Source organism: Camellia sinensis, chromosome 15 (genome assembly GCF_055761805.1).
Source record: "Camellia sinensis isolate YWXY chromosome 15, ASM5576180v1, whole genome shotgun sequence".
Classification (NCBI taxonomy): Eukaryota; Viridiplantae; Streptophyta; class Magnoliopsida; order Ericales; family Theaceae; genus Camellia; species Camellia sinensis.
This window is the reverse complement of record NC_138975.1, coordinates 139060361-139084691: the sequence shown is the minus strand read 5'-3', so window position 1 is coordinate 139084691 and position 24331 is coordinate 139060361. Positions and strand designations below refer to the sequence as shown.

The window sequence follows — 24331 nt, the reverse complement described above, 5'->3', positions numbered from 1 at the left end:
TGGCAAACGCCGCCTATACTAATATCACGACGTTTTTAAAACGCCACAAAGCTATACCGACGGATGCGTCCTCGGCGTTTGGTACTAAGCGTCGCAAAGGAATTGGCGGCGTTTTGGCACTTATAGCGGCGTTTTTTAAATGCCACTAAAAGTTTGTTTTCTAGCCGTGAATTCTGGATTCGTAGACTTAAGCCTCGTTTGACATTTACATGTTTTACCCAAAAAATCAAAAAATCACTATAAGTTGTCACATCATTCTCTACTTTTCTGCATATATTTTCGTAAAAAATTACTAAAATAATTTGTTTCCAAACGAGATCTTAATCTTTTTAAAATTATTTTATAAATTTTGTTATGTAGCCTGTTTTCCATAGTTGAATTACTTGTCTAGTTTTTGAGAAGTTGTTCGGGGGTCATGAAGCATGGGCAAATGGTGCCTAGGGTGTTGTGATTGATGGAAAAAGTGAGACTTACAATTTTGTGTTGAAGAGTGAAAAAAAGAGACCGGACAATTAGTAATTGATTTGAGACAGAAACCACCCTGAAACATCTAATAATTTTTTGAAATTTATTTTTATATGTTTTTTTTTTTCACTTGTCTACCCATGACCACTGATTATATAAACTATTTTTTATTTTAATTTTATAAAATTTGTTAATATCTATCTTTAATACACAACATATATTAAGAAACTTAACAAGTTTATAATTATGTGTGAAAGCATGTACAATAAATTATATACGATTTTTTAAAAAATTTAATGTATGCCCTAAAAACATATATTAATAAGAATTTTTTTTTATTATTTAGTATATTATTTTGTCTATATCATCACTTCTTTTGATCTTCTTGGGGCAAAACTCATCCTTTCCTTTCCTTGAATATTATTTACCTTTATAATTCTAAAACTATACATTTGCGAAAACCATACATCTTCTAGATTCTGTTAAAAACAAAATTTTATTAGTTTCATCCCTTCATAAGGATCAAGATTGTTAAAATCGAGATCTTACATTGGATTGTTGAAAGTGTTCATAGGATCGGATCGTAGAATCGGATCGAGAATCGTAAGATCCTACTAAAAAAGACAAATTACATAATAATTTAATTTAAATAAATATTTCTTAAAAAGTATACACAAAATGAGATTATATTCTATTAAAAAGAAGTGAATATATTGTGAAAAATATAATACTCCATGTAAAATATACATATAATATTATACAATAGAAAACTCGATGGTAAAAGTTTTGTATTTCATCAAAAAAGAAGGTGGAGAAGAAGAATTCTATAACAAAATACTTTATAATCTACAATAATGCATAAAAATTGAAGAAAAAATATTTAACAAAGTTGAATATGAAAATAAATTAAGAACTCAAAATAGAAGCTTAACCGAATGATAAGGTTTGTCGTTATCAGCCCTGGTGGAGTGGATTCGAGTCACAAAAATAATTTCTCTAAAAATTAGGATAAAGTTGCGAACATCTTACCCTCCTTAGATTCCGCTAAAGCTAAGTTTATTTTTCCGACTAGTTAATTTTCTTAAATTAGCGCAATATTTGAATATTTGTTTCCTAATTTGTTTTTCTTAGTCTATTTGATTCAATACTACTTAGTTTTTATTATTTATTTTGACCACATAAATTAGTATTTAGACAACAAATATAAAATTTACAATAAAATATGTCATATAATACAAAACAAGGCTTGTAAATTGGATCGGATAGGATCAGATTCGGATCAGGATTCCATGATCCTATAAGATCCCATTACCAGGATTGAAAGATCCTACCTATAAGGAATTTTTACACAATCTGGATCGATTGTACTCAAATGAATCGTAAGATCATAAGATTCGAATTGGGATTCTGTTAACCATGATAAAAATGTATTTGTTTAATTTTTACAAGGTTAAAATATTTAAATATTTGATTTTAAAATGAAGAAGGTATAATAATATTAATTAGTAGGTGACATGCTATAATAATTTGAAAAATCTAGAAATCCCTTAGCTATTGATTTGTGATTATGTATCAATTTTAACTAGTAAAAAGCAATTCCAATCAAACAATCAAAGATAAATCCACACAAAGATTTTACATGAAAAAATCACAATTAGAGCGCCTTCAATTGTGATAAAAAAAATCACAAGCAAAAGTTACAAAATAATCCACTAAGAAGACAAAAGGAATTACACAAGTATATTCTCATTTACCTAGCAAATCCACGCTCGAATTGAACCGATCCCTATATGCCTCTTCCACTACGGTCTTCACCTCCGAATCGTTTTGCCCAATGTTGAATACACAACGCCGATGTTAAATCCACGACGATAAGCCACTCTAGAATCCTCCAAAGCTTCAGGCCCAAATTTTACAGAATCCACTGAAGAATAACACTTTCTTTTGTATTGAACGAAACAAACAATCCTTTGATGTATACTTTTCAAATCAGATTTAAACTCAAACAAACATCAAAGAAACTAGCAAAGAAACTCCAGATATAAACCATAATATCCAAGAAGAAGATCTAGAAGCAGTAGCCTAAAAACGGATGAAACCATATATTTGTAGAAAATTGGTTTGTGATCTCCGCTCAAGCGCAAGAATGGCTGCTCGAGCTGACTGACGCTCAAGCACAAGAAGTTCCGCTCGAGCGCAAGAAGTTCCACTCGAGCGCAAAAACACAACTTCCAGTACTTTTGCAGACAGTTCAAACTTCTGGAACCAAAGATTCTCCACTCGAGCACACAAATGGACGCTCGAGCAGACAAGCAACTTCGACTGCAATTTTGCTTCTCACTTCGGGGGTGCTGCCCTCGACCCCACTTGAGTGCTGCCTCAGACCCGCCAAGGGGTGCTGCTCCCTAGACCTTCACGAGCTGACTGGGCAGTTCGATCCCCGACATAGTCAGCGAAGTGGCAAACATGAAAGAATTAACTTCTGAAACATCTCTGCAAGGCACAATTCGGATTAGATTCGTATCTAAATACTCATAGCCTCACTAAAATACAAAAAAAAAAAAAACTGAATAAAAAGTACAATTGAAAAAAGTTTTGTCAAACGGGATTGTCCAGAATAAAAACCTAACATAATTAACCCTTATATTTTACACTCTTTCTTCTTTTATTTTTTCTATTTTTTTTTTTATTTTTTATAGACCAATAGGAAAGTAACTACAAATATGAGAAATATTTATATCAATTAGTTCACAATAGATAGAAAATCAATAAAGCCTAACACAACGGCCTTGTTTGGTGTAGCTGTAGGAAGGTAATTATAGATTATGACTTAACAAATTATAGATTATAGTTTTAAATATAAACTGTTAACCTGTTTGGTGTAACTGTGGGATTATAAATTAATCAGTAGAGTAGTATTTGGTTGAATAAGTTGTAAAATAACTTTTTACTGTATAATGTCCTTTTTGCCCTTATAATGTGTAAAATTTGTGATTTAATTTATAATACATATTTTTCTTTTTTTTTCATTTTATTTTATTTTCTTTTTGTTTCTCTTGTTTTTTTTTCTCTCTTCTTTCTTTGTTAATTTTTTTTAATTTATTAATTCATTAAAATTAATAACAATTAATATATATTTCATTAAATATTTTATATTGTATTTCATTACATGTTATTTGTTATTTAATATAAAAATTATTTTAGTGTGATTTAATATAAAAATTGTTATTTTATATATATATTTTTTATATTAATGTTGGGTACAGGCCGGAGATGGCTCGCCGTCGCCGTCGAAACAATGCCGGATATGCGCGCGCGCGCGCAAGAGAGAGAGAGAGAGAGAGAGCGCTCTAGTTAGGGTTTCAGATCGCGATGGCGATGGTGACGGAGAGAGAGTTTCAAATCGTGAGAGAGAGACAAAGAGAGACAGAGAGAGAGAGAGATCGCCGAAAATCACTTTTGCCGGAAAATCGCTTCTCTCTCTCTCTCTCTCAAGTGAGCAAATGAACAGTGTTTTCAGAAATAGGATTTATATAGTTGGATTTTTGGTAATAGTTAGGTATTGACGAGTGCATTTGAGTAATTTTGTAGCTCAAATGCGGAAGCTCAAATCGCGAAGTTAGTGGGAGCAACTTCTGATTCTAACCAATTTTCTTCAAGGAAACAAAGCTACAAAATCAGAAGCTACTGAATAAAAGTTTAAACAAACAGTTTAAAATAGCTTTTTGGAAGCTAAAATCTATAATCTAATGTCTAAAAGCTACACTAAACACCCGCAACTAATATATCAAGCCCACCAAGCCCAAGCCCAAGCCCCATTACTAATTACATACAAACCCATAATAGGAAGAGAATAAAAGGGTATCAAATTTCTTCTCCTCGAAGTTAAATTTAAGACCTTACACCACAAGCGATGTTACCTAACCCTAGACCAAATATTCTAATTAATTAAACCTTATTTTAAACCTTCAAAACTATGAGTTGGTGCCCTTTCTTATCGCCATTTTTTATTCTCATTTCTTCTAAAACACTATTAATGGAGACACAATCTTAATTAAGAAATCATATTGAATTCTTTGAACTACTTGAAGAAGTCACCTTGTTATTTTTCTTTCTCAAAATCACATTTGTTGTCTTGTTGTCACTACTTTTGCATTTGTCATTTTCTTGTCACTACTTTTGCTAATGAAAATGGTTTAAATTATTCGATACGTAGTATAAAAATTCTCATACAGAATGTAGGCTTCTATGGTTCTTTAATTTCATGTCAAAACAAATATTATTTTAATACATAATTTTAAATATAGGAATGTTACATCACAACGAATAAATATTTTTGTATACCATTTTCTAAATTGTCAAATAATGATGAGGACATGTTCAAAATTTTGAGTTGGCCGTTTCGCCAAAACTCATTGTATTGACTACGACATGCTTTGTAAATTCATTAACCACTTGTTGAAATTTTAAGCAAGCATTATCATTTTTATAAAGGAAGATTACATTGACCTCTTTGAAATTTAAAGAAGATATAATAAATTTTATAAATTTAGTATATTTATATTAGACACTTTCAAAGTTTTAATTTATGTAACACTTGACGCAATTTTAATAAGAAATTTTTTAGTTGTATGAATGAAAAAATAATATTATGATATCTTTTATACTCAAATGTATATTTTGTATTATTTATCTTTTGTTTTCATACCATTTGCATTAGTTTCAATTTCTTTAATTTTACTAAAAGGGAAGTCGGTGTTATTATGTCAAAATTATAGAACTTACTGTATTGTATCTACACTACAACAAATTACACTTTTGGCGACTAAATTTTTAGTCACCAAAATTCATTTTTTTTGGCGCCAAAGATTTTTACCGCCTAAAATTCTTGGTTGCTCGTTTGGTCATTGACTGATTGTCGGCAAAAGAATTGGCGACTAATTTTTTTTAGTCGCAAGTTGCCAATTAGCGACTAAAAATTTAATCGCCCAAAAGAAATATTTAGTCGCAAAAAAAAAATCATCTTCAGCTCTTTAGCTACCAATTTTTTAGTCGCTAAAAACTTCACTCATTTTTGGCTAACAATTTTTTAGTCGCTAAATATGTGACACTCCTGTTTGGCTACCAATTTTTTAGTCGCTAAAATCATGGTACTCCCGTTTAGCTACTAATTTTTTAGTGGCCAAAAACTTTTTTTTTTTTTTGACTACTAAATGTTTAGTCACCAATAAGCTCCCTTTTTATTTTTTGGCTACTAAATTTTCAGTCGCCAAAAACTCTATTTATTAATTTTTTTTTTAAATGCACAAATTTAATATTTTTCATTAATTTCTAAATTATATATCAATGCAACCTGTAACCTGTACATACACAGAATAATACATCTATTAATTGTAATCTAAATCCATTATCAATAATATCCATTTCATTATCAATTATCCAAAAACTTTAACTTGTAACATCTTATTCCAAGTATCATATAAATCCATTCCAACCAAGTATAATCTATCTCAATTAAATATTAAATACAAAAACATTGTATTTCCAAAATAGAGAATTGTACAAAAATAGATGTCTTCCATATACAGAACAAATGCTCTTCGTATACAAAAATAAATATCCACAATAGCCCATGCAAAAGCAACTTGTAAAAAAAAACAAAAAAAAATTAAAAAAAAAACCATTAGCACTTATTCAATAAAATTGACATTTCAAATTATAACAATTATAAAATTAATAATTCTGATATTTATACTCTGCAAATTATAACAATTATGACAATTTAGTAGCAGACAATTATAACAATGAATAAATTAGGACAACATTCGAGTAATTTAATAATTATTAGAATGTTATCTATGGGATTCACAATGAAAATCAAGCATCTGGAATATTTACTATATTTTTTTTTTTGATTGGCAAAGGGAAACTTTATTGATAAACACAAACGTAATACATCAATAAAAAGGAGCTTGCAGCTAAACGAAGCTCCAACCTCCTCATTGGTGAGAAACCAACGCAAAGACAAAAAACAAAAACAAAAACAAAAAGAGCAACACCCAGCCAGAAAACAAAGCTACTCCCAGCTGCAAAAAAAAAAAATATAGTAAATATTCTCCATTGAAGAGCTCATTCTCCACTAAAATGAAAGAGCACATAGATATATATGCACACACAAACATGTATTCAAAAGATAGAATATAAGTTGTAAATGAACCTGAGCAAGGTCGCTAGTGGCATAGTCACAAAATAGCAAATAACCATTTGGCCGGAGAAAGAAAAGTTGAAATCACATAATAGTAATATCAATTACAGATTTTCAAAATTTCATAGTGGCATTTACTAATCATTACCTTAAGAACTTTTCTGATATTCGGCAACACCAGTGGCATCTTCTCAAGGGACACAGTAGACAACATGAATATCTGCTTAAAAAGTTAGCTAGGTAACAACAAACATTACAGGAAAAGCAAGTAAACTCAAGATCTGAAACAAACTCTAAATGAAGCACTCCTACAAGAGGAAAGCACTTGGCATCAATAAGTTGAACAAAATGAGGATGTTGTCACAGCATACATGTCATACACTCATTCTTAGTCTTATGTTTATATAAATATATCTCCAACTTCAAAATTATCTACACACAGCTCATCCTCATCACCACTATCATCTACTACATTCACAAATGGAGGGAACAGTTACAGACTCTGCTAGTATTGCTTCTTTAGCAGATTACATCAACAATAAATTCGAAAAGCTCAACATATTAATAAGATTGGAAACAAACTAAATTGATTGAAACCAATTTTATCTATAGCTACCTAATGGGTAATTGTTCACTAACATATATGGATGTAAATTCTTGGCAGGTGAACAATGCAGGGGTCAGCGGAGTTATAAATATTTTTTGTCGCCAATTAATTTTTTAAATCCCTCCAAAATTTCAAATGTCTCCCTCCAAATATTTTATTTTTTTGGCGACTAAAATATTTTTTGTCGCTAAAAATATGTTTTTGGTGACCAAGTTTTTTGTCGCCAAAGATAAAAAATAATTTTTTGTTTTACATTTGGCGACTAAATTGTTTTAGTAGCCAAAACTCAATATATGGCGACTAAAATATTTTTTTTGTGGTCAATTCTTTTATTTTTAGCGACTATAATTTTTTTTAGTCGCCAATAATCAATATATTCCGACTAAAAAAAATTAGTAGCTAAATATTATACTTTTGCTGACTAAAAAAAATTTGGTTGCCAATTTTACAACTTATGGCGACTAAATTGTTTTTAGTCGCCAATTTTAGTCGCCAAAGGTACATTTTGTTGTAGTGCCAAATTTTAAAAGAAGTTAGTACAATTTGCTCTTTTTATAAATATTTAGATGCACTAATTTTTTTTTATTGTCGAATTGTTTTACATCAACGAGAATGGAAGAAGATGGTAGGTTGAGAACATAAGGTTTATCTTGCCAATGAAAATTTGTCTAGTGTCCAGGTTTCATTCAATTTGTTATAGATTTGGATGATGGAAAAACGACCAAGTACATGGCTATTTTTCATTAAAAATTGTGATGTTTATTTTTTATTGAAGTAAATTAAGATAAAATTATAATTTCAAAAGCAAACTTGAGTCTATTGAAGATATACTAATCAAATTATCTGAGTGCTTTTATTTACGCCACAAATTTAACTCATTATACACTCATTTTAAATTCTTTTTATTACACTTTTATCTCGTTGTACAATCTAAAAACATAAAAGGATGTCAATAGAAATTCTCAGTATACTCCTCTATTTCTTCCAATCACCCAACCACCATTCCATTGCTTCTACTCCACCAATCATCGTCCCTTTTTTCTAACCCTCTCTATCCCTCAACAACCCTGACACAATTACCATGAGAACATTACCAAAAAAAAAAAAAAAAAGTAATAAGAAAAAAAATAATTTAGAAAACGCACACTTAATAGATAATAATTGTAAATAAATTATATACAATTTTTTTTTTTTTTGTATTTAAGAGATGTCAAGAGGCAATTCTTTTGTATTTTTTTTATTTAGTTTCATATTATTTGAAAAAAAAAAATGAAACTCTGTTCGGTTTTGAATTGTCAAACAAATAAGGATTGTAAATTTTTTAATAATTATACATTTGAAGAGATAACTGTGATTGAACATGATTAATTTCACTATTTTGATCCATTTGACTGTTAAATCCGAACAAACTTAACTTGTTCGGCAGTTTAATTGAATAAAACTCAAATATAAAAAATAAATAAATAAAATCCGCAAAAAGTCGAGTTGCACACCACCTCCTAATTTCTTCCTTTGCCCGTCACTGTCATCATCTGTGGTTATGGAGGAAGAGCTTGAAAAGAAGAGAGAGAGAGGTAGAGAGAAAGGGGAAGAGAGAGAAATATAGCCAATATAAAGAGAAAGTGTAAGGTAAAAAATGATTATATATTTAAAATTATTGGAAGTGCAAAGAGATAAACTTAAAATTTTAAATCTTGAAATGATGTAATTACAATTTGCTTTTTTGACAAAAAATTGAAAAATTTCAAAACTAATTTGATGAAAAAAAAATTTAAATAAAAAATATTCATAATTTTCATATGATTTTATCTTTTTAAGGTGAAAATAATTTTGAAAATTAAAAAATATCTTTTTTATGGTTATTTGTTTCAAATTAGTTTCTATGATTTCAATTTTAGGTAAATTATAAATATGTTCCTAAAATTTGTTTAAAATATGAATTATTTTTTATAGCTTTGAAAATTATATCATGTTTCTTCAAATTATAATCGCATAAAAAATGACTCATTTTTATTAATAAATCATTAAGTCAATTAATAATTTTTAATGAAATCAAAAATATATTTCAATTAACAATTCAAATAATTTTATTATTGGCCCTATTGAGTATAACTTTTTTTAAGCTAAAAGATGATAATTAAAAAGTAGAAACTAAAAGTACTCTTTTCTCAACTTTTAAATAATAGTTTTTTTTAATAATTTATTTAAGTTATTTCTGTCTAATAAATTATAAACAGAAACTGCATTAAATAATTTGATATAAACTCTTAAATTAAAATAAACTATAATTATCTCCTAAAAATTGTACCAAACAGTCTTGTTATATAAGGGTGTAACTAAAGGGATTTTTAATTTCTCAAACTATACAAGAAATATATTTGTAATTTATCCCTTCTTTTTTTTTTTTTTTTTTTTTTTTTTTTTTTGAAAAATGAAGCAAGTGAATATGACCACCAAATTGGGCATCGGACTGAGCCTTAAACCCTAACCCCTTCTCAGACCCTCCATAGATTCACCTTCGTTCTCGATCCATTCCTTCAACTCTCCAATTCTAACCCTAAAATGGTTTCAAACGCCGACGAAGACGATGAATTCTCCGGCAGCGACTCCGACGAGGGCTTCAACGAGGACATGGAAGCCCTAAGGAGGGCTTGCATTCTCACCGGAACTGATCCCCAAGCCCTCGACACATCCGTCGCTACCGGCGGTGTCGCCGCCGCCTCTGACTCCGACGAAGAAGATCTCGAATTGGTCCGCGGAATACAGCAGAGGTTAACGGCGTGTAATCACGCTGAGGCGCCCCTCTTTCTGAAGCCCCTTTGCACGCTTCCGCCGGCTGCCTCGGACGATGATGAGGACGATTTCGAGACTCTTCGCGCGATTCAGAGGCGGTTTGAGGGGTATGATAAAGGTAATTGCTTTTGTTGGCTTGGAATTGGTGATTGTGTTTTGTGTTGGTTTGATTGAATTTTGAATTGGAACCTGTTCTTTGAGTTTTCTGTTAGCTTTATAAAGATTAGAACTTGCAGGGGCTATGCATTGTTATATATAAGTTAAGATTCAGATGGGTGGAGGGAATGATGTTCCAATTGCTCCAACCAAATATATATATATATATATGTATGTATATAATTGTTCTCAGATATTTTGTTTGTTGCATTCCCATTGGTGGATCATCTATTCAGAGTTGGACGAAAAGGGAGCAAGATAAATACATCTTGGACTGGTCATGAACATAAGCATTGTATTTTCCTTGTCTAGATGGAATACTGGAAATCTCTTCATGATGAATATAATGCATAGATAAAAATAGTGACAAATAGACAAATACTTACACAAAAAAAAAAAAAAAAAAAAATTAGGGCATTTGCAAGTAATTGAATTTGATACAAGTTTTTCCTAATCTCAACTATTGTAGTTTTAAAATCCTATTAAGTCAGTGGTTTATTGTAGAAGTTGTAGGATTAAGCTGGTGTTTTGATTTTGCCATGATGGGCTAAATTGGTTCTGCGATTATTATCTGAATTGATTACCTCAAAATTTTATTCAAATTGTAGGGATTGAAGTGGCTGACCTAACAATTGTGGCAATAAGGTATCTAGCTTATGGAGTGGTAGCCAACTGAATGATTTATGAGACCAATGATGAGATCTCATGGCTTCAGACAACATCATCCAGGAATATTTCCTATCTCAAAGAATTAATTATGAAACAGAAAATGTTACTTGTTTGTATGATCTATTAGAGGGTTGTATGTATCTAGGAGAATCCTGGACTTTGTTTATCTTGCCATTCTGCTCTCCGTTTGGTGCAGCCAAAAGCTGCTTTATTGAATTATGTATCCTAGTCTGCCACCTTCTTGGACTGATTTAATCTATCGGATTTTTTTTTTTTTTTTTTTTTTTGGTGAAGGTTTCCAAACAATAAAGAACTCAAAATCTCAAATTCTCTAATATGTGGCACATTTTTCACAAAAGGGGAGGATATATATACTTGTGGAATTTGTATATAATAAAAGGTATAATTCACGCTTTTCTTAGAGAGGAATGGTTGGTGCTTGGTCCCAATTATCAACTATGATTGACACATTTCCACCCTTGCACAATTGTGTGCATGCATGGGCATATATCTGTACATTTGTTGTTGGTTGGTGGACCATGAATTCGTTACAAATTGGAATTTTGCCTAAATGATTTTCTATTATGTTGTTTTGAACATTTTGTTTTAATGTTCTAGTTTTTTTCTTCCATATGCAATATATTGTTCTTTAATAGAGAGTTAGTGAGCTTACTTATCCAAAAAAAAAAAAAATAGAGAGTTAGTGAGCTTCTTGATGGAATGGTTTCTTATAACCTAGGAAGCATGGGTGTGGGTACGTTGATATGGCAAACCATAAAAAAGTAGGATATGGGTACGGTTTGATGTGCCCATAAAACTTATATTTTAATAATTTGTGATAGTACATGACATATAACAATTAAAAAATTAAAAGCAAAGAATAATTAAATTATTTTTGTAACGGTAAAAAAAAGAATCCTAAGTATTTCTTTTTTTTTTTTTTGTAATTTCAAAAATACCCTATATTTGGTCCTGTTTGGGAACTCAAATTGAGGCTAAAATAGCCAATAAAATCAAAAAAGACTAAAATATCCAATAAGACAAAATGTCACATCCTACACATCAATTAATCACTTTTTTTTTTTTTTTTTCTCACAACCATCTATTCAACTACAAAAAAAAAAAAAAAAAAAAAAAAAATTATCCCAAACACAACTTTTTTTCATCTAATAAAATAGCCAAAATGCTAACTAAAATATCCAAGTTCCTAAACGAGGCTTTTGTTATAGTCTTTTTAAAAGAAAAAGACTTTTTTAAAAAAAAATTATCAAAACAAAAAAGAAGTCTTTTTAAAAAAAGGCACAATATAGTGTTCCAATACCCAAAAATTATATTTATGCCTAGAAGTACTTGAAACGTACCCATCTCATATGTGAAACGCGCCTATCTTGTACGCTTCCCGTACCCAAAGTATTTCGCATACCCAATGTGCATGCAACCGTACTTATATGAGTACTTGTGCCCGGTACTCATATGGCAATATTTTTAGAGTGCCCATGCTTCGTAGTTTGTTACTTATCTGATCTGTGTGCACCATGCACTGAATTGGTTGTTTACTTAATGATATTAATAAGTTAGAAGCTTAGATCCAACACAAATTGGGGACCATGTACTATTCTATTTTGTTCCTTCTTTTTCTTTTTTTTTTCCTTTTCTCTTCTTTTGTGGTGTTGTTTAATCTTGGATGTCGTATTGGTTTGATTGTTCCTTCTTCTCTCTCTCTCCTCGTTTTTTTTTTTTTTTTTTTGGCCCATACAAAAATTGACTGCCTAGGCTAAAGGGTTAGAATTTAGGATGACTTTTTGTTCTTACAAGGCTAGTGATCACAGTTATTTGGAACTAAAGCTCTAAGAAAGATGAGCACTCTGTTTGGTGTTGCTTTTGAAATCTATAGTGTCATCCTGTAGAATTGATTTCTCACAATGGACATCATTGAATGAACTTTGAAATTCAGAATTAAGAATTTGAGTGGTGCTTTTCTGGGTGGCTTTTTTTAATTAGAACTTACATTGTTATTGTGGTTTTGCTGCATGTGTTTATTTATTGTTCTCTGGATGTCACATAATTGGCATTTTTGTGCCTTTTAAATTTTTATTCATCTCCTTGTTTTTTTCTTTTTTCTATAGTTGGATTGCTCATGTAATTTAATGGTTTTTTTTAGCAATTGTATTTACCATGGTTGTTGGAATTGTGCAATTCATGATTCAATATGAGTTTCAATCAAAATGATTCAAATCATGTTGTTGTGAGCATCTTTTCATGTTTTTAATATTCCAATGCAGATAGTCTGAAAAGCAGCACGGAGAATGATTTGAAGAAATTGGAGCAGGTTCAGGCCACTAACGTAGCCTTGGAGAAGGAAACTTCCACTAATGTAGTTGTAGACAGAATTAATGTTTCCCAAGGATTTCCAGATTCTTTAGATGTCTACAACACCTCCCAGAATTCAGAATCAGTCAATGAAATTATTCCTGGGATCTGGCCATCTGGCTTAATTGAGTGGCATCAACCAGATGAACATAATTTAGCTATGATTTCACCTAGGGATTCTAGCTTCCCAAAGTCTGCACAGATGTTTGTTGATGCCATCAAGAAGAACAGGGCCTGTCAGAAATTTCTTCGAAGTAAGATGATTCAGATTGAAGCAAGGATTGAAGAGAACAAAAAGTTGAAGCAACGTGTTAAAATCCTAAAAGACTTTCAGGTTACTTGCAAAAAACGAACTGGGCGAGCGCTGTCACAGAAGAAGGATGCTCGTGTTCAATTGATTTCAGCTAAAAAGCCAAGGACTAATTCGAAGGTCATTCTCTTAGTCATCTTTATGTTGCTTTTTGATGTATTACTTCAATGTTATTTTATTGAACTTCAGACTAGCTTCAAAATTCAGATGTTTTGTTTGTTATATCATCATTTCACTCTTCTTCCCGTGAAAAAAGAAATTCCTATTTATATATATTTTTATGCGGTGACATATGCATATGCATAGTTATTTTCAATGTGATTTGGATAATTTAATGCATTATTACTGGACCTAGGGTAACCGTGGTTAGATTTTCAGCAATGTACATCTAGCTGGTTGACCTTGAATGTGCTACTCTTCCATCTATTATGCTAAATTATAAGAGCTGGCAAAATGTAGAAAATTACTTCAATATTTGTTAAAGGTCAATGATACTATGTATGGAGTACAGAATTGTGGCTCAAAATGTATGCATTCAACAATATGATTACTCTTGCATTTAAAATGATAGATTGGGCTTATTCTGTTTCAATTAAAAACTCTTTTAGTGGATATTGTTTTAATTTTATTTAGCCTCAAACAACTGAAAGGAGTAAATAAATAACTAAAAAATGAAGATAAGAAGAAAAGGGCTGTAGCCCAAGAACCATGGATACAAGACGGGAAGATTTAAAAAAAACCAGGTCATGGACATAGCGAAGCTCCGACAAAAAATATTTTTATTTTCTATGTATATAAATATTACATCCATAAACAGTTCAAATTTAATGAAAGCTAATACTAATTTAACATAAGAAAAGCTAAATTTAAATTAGCTAGAGACTAGATTTGTGTTGCATTAGGCTCCGAAGATCGTTAGAAGCCAGTATCTCAATTTCACAACAATGTTTAGAACTGTGTTGTGTTGTTGATGGTTTGATATGAGTTTTATATAATTCAACCCTTATGTTTCTAAATATTATACACTTTATGGTTCTTGCAGGTCAATGGGAAAAAGGTCTCTGCTTTATATTATGGCCCTGATGAGAATTGTCATGTTCCTATTTATAGAATGGTATTGACAAAATTTCCAATCTCATTGAGTCGGGAAAAGTGGTCAGATGAGGAAAGGACGAATCTTGCTAAGGGAATAAAACAACAACTCCAAGAATTGTTGTTTCAAAAGTCAGTTGATTTAATCAGGTATATTTTGTCATGATAAATGCTCTAGGGAATCCCAAGTCACTCATGACGTGAGTGCTTACATCTTATATGTTCATTAATATGAAACAACTTAATATTTTTCAAATTATTTTTGGAATGGGCAGCCCAATAATTTGAAGGGATATTTATTCATTGGCTTAAAATGTAGTTGTTCTGGCTTTTTAGTTTATTTACAATCATAATTGACGGTATGAGCAGATGACTTATTTTTATTTGAGCCTATAGCACTAGTAATCCTTGTTTTTTTATTTTTATAATAAGAAAGTTTTCTATAATTTACAATGAATTCAATCTTTCTTGCAAGCATATATTGACTATCAAGTTTTTACTTGACAGTGATGTGGGGGGATCTATTGAAGATTCAAATGATTTTGGTAGCATTGTTGCATCAATTAAGGATCTTGATATCACCCCTGCGAATATTAGATCATATCTTCCCAAGGTTAATTGGGAGCGGTTGGCTTCTATGTATGTCACAGGTCATTCTGGTGCAGAATGTGAATCAAGGTAACTTGCTAATTTTTCCTAAAAGAAAAAAATATATTTTGAAGTTTGATTGTGAACTTTATGTACTTCCTGTCTCATTTTTTGAATTGTTTGACTCACTATGAGGTTCAGTGTAGAGATCTTTTTGCATAGACAATAAACAATGCACACGATCAAATATGATGCAAATATGCTAGAACAAAAAATTATTAGGGGAGTTATATAAATAACCATGGGGTTTTACACCTGTAGCAAATTTAACCTTGAGTTTCTAATTTTTTCAATTTAAGCAGACATTTAACCGGTATCAATCCCAAACTTTAGTCCATATCCGTTAATTAGAATTCATATAAGAGGGGTAATTTAGCAAATTTACCCATCTTCTTATGGATACTTTTGCCATGTCACGCCACCACCTACAACCTTCACATGCTCTCTTTCTCTTCCCTCGTCTTGTTTCAACTCTGTTGCTACACCTTAAAAATAATCCCATCACCAAAATCCAATCACACAACAAGCACACCCATCACCAGATACATGCACATAATATATTATATATATAATGCACATAATATATATTATATATATGTAACAATGGAATTGAGAGAATCTCCATAACCCAAACTTTTCAACAGACCAGTCCGTTTAGAGCATGCCCATTTGTTATAGTTCCTGAATTATTGGGTTTGATCTGTTCTTGAAGCGCTGTGTTAGGCTTTTCTCTTTCCTGCTATTTTATTCTGATGCTAACTTTCTTTCTCGATCACCATGAACCTGTTTGTCAGCAGTTTAATAACCATATTGTAACCTCATACTACTAATATTGCAAAATTAGCATATTATAGTTGACTTTTTAAGTGCTGAATAGCATCAGCGTGCAAGAAAATTTTAAGCTAAAAAAATTCTAAGTGATTTTTAATTGAACATTGTTCTATCTTCAACTGGATACTAGAATTCCCAAATGAGGTTGGCCCAATTTTAATTGTTTTAGCTGCTTTGTTAATTGTTCCGTCGGATTGAGCAAATTTTACAGTTCTTCCTAACAAGTTTTGGCTTTGCAGTTTACACTATGAATTCAAATTATAAAGCTCCATGCGTTGGGTTTTGGCTTAAGAACTCTTATACAAAACATGTTGATTATTTACAAAAATAGTTGTATTGTGCACAGTGAAAGGTATTTTGCAAACCCAATTGCAGTTGATAGAGGGAAACAGGAGTGATAGAGAAATTTATGGAGTGTGTTTTAGTGAGAAAGAATGGGAGTGCAAAACTAGTTTCAATTGTTTAATTTTCTTGGCTATAATTGGCACAGTTATGACATGAGGATGGTGATAATAGTTCCATTGGGAGCGTTATTTACTAAATATAAGAATTTAAAATTCATAATGCTTACATCTTTATGCCTTGAGGTTTATGCCTCGTTTCATGAGGGGTAAAACGTCTCTTGTACTTGTTATGCATTTGCCTTTAAAAAACTTTAGTTAATAGTGATAGACGGAGGGTTGTGATTGACATCAAGTTGAGTTAAAGGCTTACAAGGGTAAAAATCATAGGTTTTTTTTTTTTCCTTGTAATTTTCTCAAATTCTTGTTTAGTATGCAACATGCTTTGTGGTTGAAACCATCTTGATATCACATTTTTATCTTTGGAGTTGTGAAGAACTTAATTTTTTCTTTTTTATTTATGTCTAAATTATTATGTATGTATATACATGAGGTTAGTGCAACTTTATGTTTGGTTTAGAGGAAGTTTTGTTTTATACCTTGTAACTTTGTATGGGACTGGTATTTCATGAAGTCTAGTGTGAGATTAGATGATTGTTATATGGACTTTTTTATTCACCCCGAAGTACCTGCCCACTGGATCTGACAAGGGTAAGTGTATGCAGTATGTGTCCAACTCTAGTGCCCAAACTAGGCATTTTAAGGTCTTACCCGGTACACGAGATTCTTGCTTATACAAGGGTTTGAGAGAGGTAGAAGGCAGATAATCTTGTCCCTACGTTTGTGTGTGTGGAGAGGTTGATTCCAGTGACTCGAACTCGCATCACATTACTTGGGTCAAATAGCACTTGCCATTGTGCCAAATCAAGACTCGAAATTAGATACTTGGATCCTCTAATTTTTGAAGAATTCATTTGACTAAAAAGAATTTTTTTCTATCCTTTGACATGAGTGGGAGATAGAAATTCCCTTTCTTCCCCATAAATTCCATTTAATTTCAAGTACATCCTAAAGAGTAACAACATCGTATGTCTGAATATTAGGGAGGTTTTATGTGTGGACAATTACCCACACCCGATACTGTTACCATAATCCATGCAATATAGGGTTAGATTACACACTAATCCATATGCTGATAAATCACATAGATTTGACATTTTTGAGTATTTCATTCATAACCTCAATAAATAATATTAATTTCTGATTTGGTGCATTGTATGGATGAGATAGCTTTGGGCCTCCAGTCGAATATTTATTTTTAGCTGTGGCTAATTTTATATCCTTCCCCTTAAATGTGTGTATATAGGTTACCTTTTTTCCCTATGATTATTTTACTTCATCTATCTATAAGATAAAAAAGTCACCTTTCTGATGCATTGCATGGTCAGTGTTCAAATTAAGTTGAAAAAGAGCATCTAAATTTTGAAATGTTTTATAAGAATTTGGCTGTCATGAACATGGTTCCTTTGTGGAAAGCATTCTTCATACACTTTCAATTATTTTTATTTTTTTTTATCATACGCATGTTTTGTAGACTGCCGAAGTATGGGTGCGGCACATTTACAAAATGCTATAGAAAACTCCTGTGCCTGATGCTTCCCTGGTAGAAATATCCTTTCTACGTAGGAAGAAAATTATTTTAAGTTGGTGGAATGTTAATAACATTAGAGGTTCAGAGTGCAAATTGTGAAAGGAAATTATTTTTTATGTTTATGGATTTAGGAGGATCCAACTAGTGTCTACCGGGCTGCAAAAGAACTTGCATAGAGAATAATATCCCATAATAAAGTCAGTCAACGATCAAGAATAAGGTTCCTTCTCATACTCCATGATAAGCAGATGTGAGGAGAAATAGATTTGTCATGCCTTACTTTTTGGAAGCTTGTTCGCATTAGATCCGATATTTTTAAGAACCACTTTACAGAGTGACTTTTAATTGTGTGGGGGGGACTGACCAAATTATCTTGCTTGTATCTGAACTTCTGCTTGAATCTTGAGAACTTTGAAGTAATTAAAAGGACAGTTGTTTTCCCCTCAAGCGATTCGAGTGTTGAAAAGTAAAAGCAAAATGGTGTTGTTAATGTCAATAACAGATGTTAATCCTTAGATTTCAGGATTAGCAAGTTTTCTAAGGGAAGTTGAACTTCAATATAAACGTGTGATTAGCATCTTCTCTGGTGAAAAGACTTCACCATCTTGAGAATGTAATCCTAGAATGAATTGTTTCTTAACTAAACTTCATTCTAAAACTTAGTCTTGCAACTTGGATCCTCATCCAGTCTCAAAATGTGAGTCAAGGTGAATGCTTATTTGAAGTTTTTGATGAGATCTATGAGAATTTCTTATAATAACAGGAGGTTACAAGCTTTTTTTAGTTCGTTAGGGGGTTATCGAAATCACTACCTACCGCCAAGTCTTTGCCACCTCCACATTGATAGTTCCAAGCACGCCTTTATCTGTGGCATTTCTAGAAACCTGTTTCCCTTCTAGGAAATGTGAAACCTGCTTCCCTTCTAGAGATGTGGTGAGGAGCAGCAGACTTTCTCTGCAGCACCCTTTTTCATTTGAAACAAGGTGCCACTGTTTTCCTTCTTTTTCCCCTTAGAAAGGTAAGATATCTTTGGTCCATCAGATTATCTGTGGCATTTCTAGCTTCAGATTTCTGCAGTATTTTGACTGGTTTTGTGCCTTTTGATTTTGTATGAAGCATATATGTCTTCCACCAAGCGTGCATCTCAGACGTCTAAGTTGACCACCATGACAGAGACATAGCTATTGTTGGATTTGAATTAAAGTGCAAGTCAATACGTATCAGATGGGAAACCAGGACTGAGTTGTGTTTTACTCAAAATCATGGTGCTAAATGCGCCTAGATCTTAAAATTGGCATACATGTTTGTGATGATGTCATGTTTTTGTGTCATTTTAACCACAATGATGATGTTGACACGGACTTCGTTGTTTGTAATTCTTTTTAGCTAATGTATTTACGAAATTCTTGCAGGTGGTTGAACTGTGAAGACCCCTTGATCAATCACCATCCATGGGGTAAAATGGAGGATAAGAAACTTCTGCATATTGTCCAAGAAAGGGGGATCAATAACTGGATCGAGATTGCTGTCTTGTTGGGAACAAACAGGACCCCATTTCAGTGCTTGGCTCGTTATCAAAGAAGTCTTAATGCTTCAATACTCAAGAGGGAGTGGACTGAGGATGAGGATAATAAGCTTCGTGCTGCTGTAGAAGCTTTGGGCGAGAGTAATTGGCAGTCCGTGGCTTCTACTTTGGAAGGAAGGACAGGTACCCAATGCTCAAATAGGTCAGTTAACAATCCCATCGACAAATTTATGTTGAAATTTAAATGAGGCCATCTATAACTAATAAAGCAAAGTAGTCAAGTCAAGGTAATATAGTTTTGTGTTTTAGAAATGACACAGAAGTTCTCTTGGACAAACATCTATGTGCATCAAATATCTTCTATGTAAATTTATAAAATTTGTGTTCCTTTTAATTAAACTGATTATCTTTTGCCTACTAAGCAGATTTTGTAGGAGGAACAGTGGAATAATAGTTAGAACTGAATTTCAGCAGTTGTTCTGGTTGCTGGAGAGAACATAATTACATTTTTAATTATATAATGCAGATGGATAAAATCCCTTCACCCAGCCAGGCAGAAGGTAGGGAGGTGGACAAAAGATGAGGATAAACGACTGAAAGTGGCAGTGATGCTTTTTGGGCCTAAAACCTGGAAGAAAGTAGCTAAATTTGTGCTTGGTCGAACTCATGTGCAGTGTAGAGAAAGGTAAAATCTCAAACTTGGCTCCTACACAGTTGATGTGTTTTAACAATAACGGTTGGTTTTGGTGGCAGATGGTTCAATAGCTTAGATCCTGCTTTGAATATGGGTCGATGGACTGAAGATGAGGATTCAAAGTTGAAAGCAGCAATTTCAGAGCATGGATATTGCTGGTCTAAGGTTGCCTCATGTGTGCCTCCACGCACTGATAATCAGTGCAGGAGGTAAAGTTTTGGAGACTAATAAATGGACAATATGTTCTTTCTGTCACAGTTTCTATAGTGTTACTCTGCTTTATTGTTTCTAATACAAACTGTCTGATCTGAATTTTATTTCTATTGCCTTGTCTTCTTTCCTTTCTTTTCCTGTATGAGTAGGAGATGGAAGGTGTTACTTCCACATGAAGTGCCACTGCTCCAAGCAGCCAGAAGGATACAGAAAGCTGCTCTTATATCAAACTTTGTAGATCGGGAGTCAGAGAGACCTGCTCTTGGACCAAATGATTTCATTCCACTAGCATTGACAAATACAGTTTCTGAATCTGAAAATGTAAATCTTGCTGGAAAACAGAAGAGGAAATCAAGGTAAGCTGGTTCGATACTGCCCCCCATTTGGTCAAACTTATTTCCAGCTTCAAAAAAGCTAGCATAAAAAAATAAAAATAAAAAAGCGCATCTCAAACCTAGTTTCAAAAAAGTTAGCCTATTTTAGTTTACTTTGAGCTAAAAAATGAAAAATAAAAAAACTGAAAACCTGGCAAGTTTTTCTACACAACATAACTTTTCAAAGCACAATTGCTTAAGCATGGAATTTCAAATTTTAAGCTAAATGAACTGCAATTAAGTTTTGCTGAACTGGTTTGTCTGTGATTGGTAATTTGGTATATTATTTAACATGTATTGTATTGATTTTGATTTATTTATAATTTACAGGAGGAGATCAGGATCCAAGGCAAACAGAAAAGTTTCTAGGTAAGTTGCCTTCTGGTTGTAGCTCTGTAAGAAAATGATACGCTGCTTATCATGATTTTATAACTGCTTTTATAACTGCTTTTGGTGATAATGTGCAAATAAAAACACTTATTAAGTCTTTGTCAGTCAGCCAGTTGCACAAGTTCGTGTTTTATGTTATGATTTGCATTACTTATGCATGTTACATGCTATTGCTGTCATTTACTTACAACAATGTTCTAAATTTCAGGTCGAAGAGACCTACAAAGGAAACTGAAATTAGTTATAAGGAAGTTCTGTTGTTAACTGATGGCAATGAGGTGGAGAACTTTGCTGGTGAAGGTGTCATTTCAAATAAGAGAGTAATGAAGCTACGCCCAAGGAAGAAAAGAAGTTATGAACCGAATGAAGTTGTGATAGGGAATGGTCTAGAGGTTAGGCAATTTGATGGGGTAACAAAAAAGAGAAGGTCTTTGGGGAGGCGAAAGAGGACATTTAGGTATGATATTCAAGCTCTTTAAACTAGTTTTTCTTCCGTTTTCCTGCTATTACTGTACTGATTCTGGTTTGATTGATCTGTTTGTACAGTGGGAGGCCAGAAGTGAATGAAATAGACGATTCGATGAAGGAAAGAACAATGGAGCCATGTTCAAAGAAGAATAAAGGTACAGATCTTACAAAGGCTCATTTATCAGCTTATGAAGATTCAGAATTGTTAGTTATGACTAACGGAGAAGATGTTGGAGAACGTGGCGGGGATGCTATTGCAAAGAATAAGAAGGAAATTAAACCAGGTCGAAGAAAGCGTAAACGTGCCGAACCACTAGACGGAATATCAGGAATTATCAACTCGGCCAATATTGTGAAAAACAAAAAACCATCTTCGCCACATTTACAGGATGAGTGTACTGATCTGACTCAAGATCATTCATCATCTTGTCCGGATTCAACACCATTAATGATAACAAATGGTAACGAGGTTGAAGCATTTGGTGATGATGGTGAGAGGAAGAACAATACCCTCAAACTAGGTTCAAGGAATAGTAAATATAGTCGACTTCTGCAGGAACTTTCAGAGATAAATGATTCCATTGAAGTTGAGACCTTGGATGGTTGCGATGCTATTGTGAAGAAAAAAAGGGTAACAAAGCAAAGTTTGAAGAAGTGCAGTGATCCAAATCATTCTTCATCTTCAGAGTCATTCACAGAAACCGATAATGAGGTTGAGGCCTTTGTTGGAAATGATGCTACAAAGAAACGAAGGGCTTCTAAACCACATTCAATGAGTAAATGTACCGATCACATTGAGACCTCTGGTGTGGAGAACACTACCTTGCATAGGAAGAGAAGAGCTAAGTTGCAGCCAAACCAAAGTGAAACTACTGAGCTAGTAGAGGTATCTGAAAGAATTTCATTATCTCAAAAGTGTTCGACATATGTTTTGTTGGATAATGATAATTCAAGGGCATCTGGTGTTTGCACACAAGAGAGGCTTAAAAGGTCACGGACAAGTGAGAGTTGTTCTAATCATACATTGGAAGCAGAAGACGGGGATGATGACATGACCCTTGCTTGCTTTATTAAGAATAATGTGAAGAGGAGAAGGCTTAAACTTGCAGAAAAGGGTAATGATATTTCAAGTCACTTGGAGGATCAACCAGGAACTATAGCTGGTGAGATTAATTGTGGAAAATCACGTTTGGTTGCTGGAGGGACATTGGCTTTTCATGAATCATTGATAGAACCATTGAGCATTGATGTTGAAGGAGTTTTTGAGGATGGTGATGATGACCCCAGTGACACAAGCTCTCCTCCCCCTGGGTTTGAGAATCCCATATACGGAAGAAGTCCATCCTAGTTGGTATGAACAGAAAAGGATTGCATTTTCCTGCAGTGTTGTGTTAGACTTTGTAATGAGAGAAAAAAAAAAAAAAAAAAAGAAAAGAAATTAAGTGTGTAGGCATTTAGGTAATATATTCAAGGTGTTGCCGTGGAGTCAGGCCCTCTGATATGGGTATTTTTGTAAAGCAGCAGAGAAGTGACTTTGTAGTGTTTCGGAGTGTATAGTCATTTTTGTTGAAGAAGAGCATTATTTGTTTTTGTAAATGAAATGGTCTGTTTGCATGACCCTGGTAAACTACAGTTTCTGGGATCTTATTTTTATTTTGTTGTGTGGAATTCGATTCTTTCACTTACTAGAATCCCAAATTCCTGACCAAATAAATGTTAATTATTTAAAATTCACTTCCTTAGTAGAATCTCAAATTCCTAACTAAATAAATGTAAATTATTTAAAAATTAAAAATAATAATTAGATTAAAAATATTTTAAAATTTATTATTTTTCAGTTTATAATTCCTAATGAAACACTTGAATCACATTCGTAAAATTTTAGTACCATCTGAACATAGCTTTTAGAAAAATGTTGCTGTCAATACTCCTATAATAAAAAGTTACTACGACTCTTTGTAGTAAAAGTTTCAATTTCGTGTAGCATTATAATGTGATTTAATTACGAATGACGCATGATAAGAAAATTTTATTTACGGTTCTTTATAAATATGTTATAAATATTGTAATTTAGATTTTGTCAATGTATGTTCTTAGAACATGTATTAAGAAGTTTAAAAAATTTATACATATATTATAAAAATTATTGTAATAAAAAAAAATATAATCTTTTTACATTTTTTTTTAGGAACCCACATGTTAACATATATTTATAGTTTATAATTTAAAGTAAAATATTATATATATATATATATATATATATATATATGTTTTTGTGATTGAGAAAAATTATATACCATTTTACTGTTTATATTATAAATTTTTGTAATGTAATTTTGGGGAGAGTAGCATGGTAAATTTTCCTAATTCTTTTCATACACTTCACTATTTTACATTAATCAAATATTGGCTTATTTTAAGTAGGTTAAAAGTTAATTTTTAATTTTTTTTTGACTTTTTAAAAAAAAAATTAAAAGAAAAATGCTTGGTCAACTAAAAATAAAGGGAGCCTGACTCTGCCCGAATGAT

At 32.2% G+C, this 24331-nt stretch overlaps 1 protein-coding gene across 3 annotated transcripts; it reads left to right on the top strand.

Moving 5' to 3' along the window:
* Positions 1-9635: 9635 nt before the first annotated feature.
* MYB4R1 (myb domain protein 4r1) lies at positions 9636-23532 on the top strand. 3 transcript variants are annotated; one of them, XM_028217666.2, is made up of 13 exons: positions 9764-10188; positions 10835-10871; positions 11190-11295; positions 13178-13695; positions 14618-14817; positions 15175-15345; positions 19551-19865; positions 20190-20348; positions 20417-20566; positions 20720-20926; positions 21275-21313; positions 21543-21791; positions 21881-23532. In XM_028217666.2, the coding sequence occupies exons 3-13, from the start codon at positions 11232-11234 to the stop codon at positions 23148-23150; spliced, it is 3342 nt and encodes a 1113-aa protein (XP_028073467.2). In that variant the 5' UTR covers positions 9764-10188; positions 10835-10871; positions 11190-11231; the 3' UTR covers positions 23151-23532. The 3 variants fall into 3 exon arrangements, with proteins under 3 accessions (XP_082763892.1, XP_082763893.1, XP_028073467.2); XM_082907767.1 differs by lacking the exon at positions 10835-10871 and having other exon boundaries at positions 9753-10188; XM_082907766.1 differs by lacking the exons at positions 10835-10871; positions 11190-11295 and having other exon boundaries at positions 9636-10188.
* The last annotated feature ends 799 nt before the right edge of the window (positions 23533-24331 follow it).

Coding starts and splice junctions, on each gene's coding strand:
- MYB4R1 (XM_082907766.1), top strand. CDS start 9,840: ATGGTTTCAAACGCCGACGAAGACGATGAATTCTCCGGCAGCGACTCC. Junction 20,349..20,416: donor CATGTGCAGTGTAGAGAAAG/GTAAAATCTCAA, acceptor TTTTGGTGGCAG/ATGGTTCAATAGCTTAGATC. Junction 20,567..20,719: donor ACTGATAATCAGTGCAGGAG/GTAAAGTTTTGG, acceptor CTGTATGAGTAG/GAGATGGAAGGTGTTACTTC.